This window comes from Penaeus vannamei, chromosome 4, assembly GCF_042767895.1.
Source record: "Penaeus vannamei isolate JL-2024 chromosome 4, ASM4276789v1, whole genome shotgun sequence".
Classification (NCBI taxonomy): domain Eukaryota; kingdom Metazoa; phylum Arthropoda; class Malacostraca; order Decapoda; family Penaeidae; genus Penaeus; species Penaeus vannamei.
The window spans coordinates 13,843,813-13,848,812 of NC_091552.1; the positions used below are offsets into that span (position 1 = coordinate 13,843,813).

The 5,000-nt window shown below is 30.1% G+C and overlaps 1 protein-coding gene across 2 annotated transcripts in view; it reads left to right on the forward strand.

Annotated features, from left to right (window-relative positions):
• Positions 1 to 725: 725 nt before the first annotated feature.
• LOC113805252 (uncharacterized) overlaps positions 726 to 5,000 on the forward strand; it is a 15,087-nt gene continuing 10,812 nt past the window's right edge. Inside the window, exons 1-2 of one of the 2 annotated variants that reach the window (XM_027356226.2) lie at positions 726 to 1,026; positions 4,500 to 4,608. In XM_027356226.2, the coding sequence (XP_027212027.2) occupies positions 770 to 1,026; positions 4,500 to 4,608 (366 nt within the window). In that variant the 5' untranslated portion in view covers positions 726 to 769. The remainder of the gene's footprint in view (positions 1,027 to 4,499; positions 4,609 to 5,000) is intronic. The other variant, XM_027356227.2, reaches the window with a different exon arrangement.

The window sequence follows — 5,000 nt, forward strand, 5'->3', positions numbered from 1 at the left end:
AGTTATTCAACGAGGAACGGCACGCCCTCAAATTACTCCCGTAAATGAGAAATACGTGAATATTACGCCTCCACCTGTAAAGAGGAGAGTCCGTGTCACTTGATACTTGAAAGGAATATTCTGTCTACATGATTTTCCCCTTTATTTTATCATAACTTTCATGTAGAAGGCGATGGCATAATGCGACATACAATTGTGAATTCCCTCTAGCTCCGAGGTTATTACATCCCGTAACAGGAAATCCAATAATAGTCTTTTGTTAAGAGCAAACAGCAAGAGTTTTCAGTGAGTGAGAGACAATGAGGGTTTTTTAAAGTATAGTAAAATGCCTCGTTTCCTCTCTTTTCTCGTTTATCATCGGGGAATAGGGTTTTTTAGCTTATAGGATAATGTACTAGGAGGCAGAAGGAGAGAGGAGTATCATCATCATATCCATATTTCTGCAAAAATCACGGTAATTTCGCGAATAAATGAAAATTAGAAAATCCAAATCCGTGAGATTTCGGAGGCCGCCGCGTTGTCTTGCGTCCGAACGCTGTAGCTGGCGGCGCCTTCAGATTCATCACTTTCTCATATCAAAAGTATAGAAGAAAGCTCACCTCTAAGATGCATATGAATCATCTTGGCTTAACATCCAGATGAAATAGTGAAAGTTGCACAGCATTCATGCGTGTGAAGGGAATTAATTTGTAATTCTATATACTGCGGGCGAACACCCATTAAATGTATTCACTCATATTCTTCCGTTTCGATGTGACTCGCTGGTGAAATGCAGCCTCCTCATTTAGCACAATTTCCTCCCCTGCACACGGGGAGAAGCTTCATCTGCTACCGCGATGTGAACAAGGCCATAGAGAAGCACAGAGAGTTATATGGACTCCGTTTGGTGTTGAAAAGGGCGGTGAAATTGGAGAATTACTGCCTCACGGTGGACCAGATGCGAGACCTGAATTTTCGCTTGAAATATGGCGAATTAGTTTATCAGTGTTCTGTCGACAACGGACGTCCAGGGCGACCAGGCAACGAGTGAGTGTGCAAGGGCTGTTTCCGAGGGGCAGGTGACCTGCTGAGGGGACCTCCTGAGGGTGCAAGCAGGTGGCTTCCTCCGCCCTAGAAAACCCTTTGTTTTCGGGCTTTTCCAAGGGTTTTGTGACCTTGAAATTGGTCGGCCGTTTTTCTCGGCTTCGAAGGGGATTCCGGTATCGCATGGGTATTCCGAGGGGCACGAGGGAGGTACTGAAGGGTTAGAAGGTCATTTTGAAGGTTCAAGTTGCAGAAAAGGCGGTGAAATAACGATGAGAAGGGAGGTGCCCCACCCTCCTCCATCTTGGAAGAGGAGGGAGGGGGGCAGGGGCACCGGGCACAGTGGTGGTGATGCCCGACCGAGGATTCCTATTATTTCTCTATTTCTTGACGTCGAAAAGAGAAATTCGGGCAAGAGATCAGATGAATAGCCAGGGAGGAGAGTTAGATTGTGTCTAAATGAAGTTACTAGCAGTGAATGAACTCTGCCAAAATGTCCTTACATGGAGTTGAGGACCCAAGGATGTGGCTCCGATTGGGTACGAGGAGGAGGGAGAGCAGAGGGAGTTCAGGCTGTGAGGAATTACGTCTCATGATGTTCTTAATACTGCTGGTCTCTATATTTTAGGAGATAATTATCATAATTACATTGTTAATATTGTCAGTAACTACATATTTATATTTTTATTATTACTTATTATCACCACTGTCATCATTATTAATCATCATAGATATAGTGAAGTACTAGTAATGAAAGTAATGATAAAAGCTATAATAATGATGAGAAAGATTTAATTGTATTAAAGAATAATACAGAAATAAAAAAAAATAATGACAAGTAATAAGAGAGCAATAATAGTATTATGATGATAATTATAATGATAATCATTAATGAGATATTAATGGTAAAGGTAATTATTGTTAATTAGAATTATTGTTGCTATGATGATAATTATGATAATGATAATGATAAAGGTAATAGTGATGGTATTACTAATAATAATAACATACATCATTAGTAGTGATATGAAAATAGTTATAATGTATATGATAATGTTATTGATAATGATAATTATTGTTATACATCAGTAGAAATATGGTTTTAATGATAATAATCATAACAGTGATATTGATAATAATGATGATAATGAGAACAGACAGCAATAGTAGTAATAGAATAATGATTTTTATGATAATGATATTGATAATGATAATGATAATTATTGTTAGTTATTAATATTGTTGCTGTGATGATAATGATATAGTTATTATTGTTTTTGTATTATTATTATCATTATTATCATTATTATCATCATTATTATTATCATAATTATTATTATTATTATTAGTGTTGTCATCATCATTATCATTTTCATTATTGTTGTTATTATTATTATTATTGTTTTTGTTATTGGTATTGCTTTTGTTGTGGGTATTATAATTTTTATTATCGTTATTTTGTTTTTATTTGTATTTTTATTGTTGGTGTTGCAGTTGTTATTGCTGTTCTGATTGTTACAGTTATTATGATTGTTATAATTATTATTGAGTAGTAGTAGTAGCACTATTACTATCATTATTATTGTTATTTTATTATTATTATTATTATTATTATTATTATTATTATTATTATTATGATAATTGTTATTGTTATTGTTATTAATGTTATCAATATTATTAATATGATTATTGTTATTGTTATTATTATTATTATTATTATTATTATTATTAGCAGTAGTAGTAGTAGTAGTAGTAGTAGTAGTAGTAGTAGTAGTAGTAGTAGTATTTCTATTATTATTATTGCCATTATCATTGGTTGTTATATTTTATTGCTTTTGTTATTATTGTTATTTTTTATTGCTTTTGTTATTATTATTTCTATTTTTTATTGTTTTTGTTATTATTATTGTTATTGATATTATTGCTATTACTTTTTTTTTATGATTATTAATATTATTATTATTACTGTCCTTGTTATCATTATTATTATTATTGTTATTATTTATATTTTCATGATCATCATCGTTACTATAGCTGTTATTAATGTTATTATATTTATTTTTGTTTTTGTTATTGTAATTATTTTTATCTTTATAATCATCATTATTAATGTTACCTTTATCATAATCAAGAGTGTTTAGGTTGTTCTTTTTCTTGTTATTGTAATTGGTTTATAATAACAGTAAAGATAAGCTTAATTGTTATTATTGTCATTGTTGTTGTTATCAACATCATCATCATCAGTTTTTTTATAACTATTATTTGTCATTCTTAGCATTATTATTTTCATCATTACCATCATTATCATCTTCATCATCTTCATCTTCGTCGTCAATTTGTATAATTATTATTACTGTCATCATCATCATCGTTATCATTATCAATTTTTATCGTTATTATTATTGTCATTATTATAACTATCATTATCAATATTATCATCTTCATCATTGTCATTATAATTGTCATCATCATCATCATCATCATCATCATCATCATCATCATTTTTTATAATAATAATTATTATTATTATTGTTTTTCCTTTTTATTATTATTGTTGTTATTTTCTATTTTGTAATATTATTATTCTTGTAATTATTGTAATAATTACTGTTATTATTGTTATTATTATTATTTATTTATTATTTTCATTATTGCTATTATTACTTTTTTCTTTATCATTAATGTTATTGATATTGCTATTGTTATCATCATCATCATTATTATGATTATATTCTTTATCATTATCATGTTCATTATCATGATCACTGTTATTGTTGATCTTATTTTTGCATTATCATTTTTATTGTTATTATTGTCATTATTGCTATTTTTATTATATGGTAAATTTTTATTATTATTTTATTGGTATTGTAGTTGTTATTATTATAATTTTGATTGTTACCATTATCATTCTTGTTCTTATTGTTGTTGTACTTATTATCATCATCATTATCACTAGCTTCATTAGTATCATTAATATTATCATTATTAGTGTAATCATTATCGTCATCGTCACTGTAATTTTTGTAACTATCATCATCATTGCAATTGAAATTATTATTATTTTTATTGGTTTATTATTAGTAGTAGTAGTAGTAGTAGTAGTAGTTGTAGAATTTTTGTTATTGTTATTTTTGTTGTCATCATCATTATCATCATTATTGCTACCATTATCATTATCATAAATATAATTTTTGTTGTTGATGTTGTTACTATGATTGATACAGTTTTTATTATTATTATTATTATTATTATTATTATTATTATTATTATTATTAATTATTGTTGTTACTACTGCAAAGACTTAGTCATTCCTACTACAGCAACTTCTATTACTACTACTTTTACTATTGCAATTGTTGTGAATGAACAGTTTTAGTTATATTTTAATTTGCTCAGATTCTGCTAAGCATTGTGCTTGGTCATGTGAGAAGGATGCTTGATGGATATATCTAATGTATTTCTTTTTTCTCCAGCGAGCGGTGTCCACGCTTGGTGCGCTTGAGGTTGAGTCCTGATGCACGTACATTGGTCGTTTATGACACACATACTCATGAGACCCCAAAATCCCCAGGACATTTCCAGGTATGTGATAGATGTATTAATTTTGAAAGTTGTAGATTGTATATCATTTTTAACCAGTTAAGGCCAGGAGGTATGGTTAGTTGGTATGCCCAGTGTAATTTTAGTGTATTGAGCCATTGTTTGAGCTTGGCATGGCATATATCCCATCATTTTAGTTTACTGATTGTGTTTACATATAATATAAATGGCTCCACAAGTGCTTAGTTGCTTCATAGCAAGTATTAGTCCTACCTATCTATCTGTTTTAACATTTGCATGTCATTAGATAAATAAACAAACATTTTCATGAAAACTAAAGGAATGGTGAAACTCAGTGTAGTCTTGTAGGGCCTCTTCCTTAGTAATGTGGAATCATCTGATAGCAACAAATTTCTAAACAAAATCTACAGTTG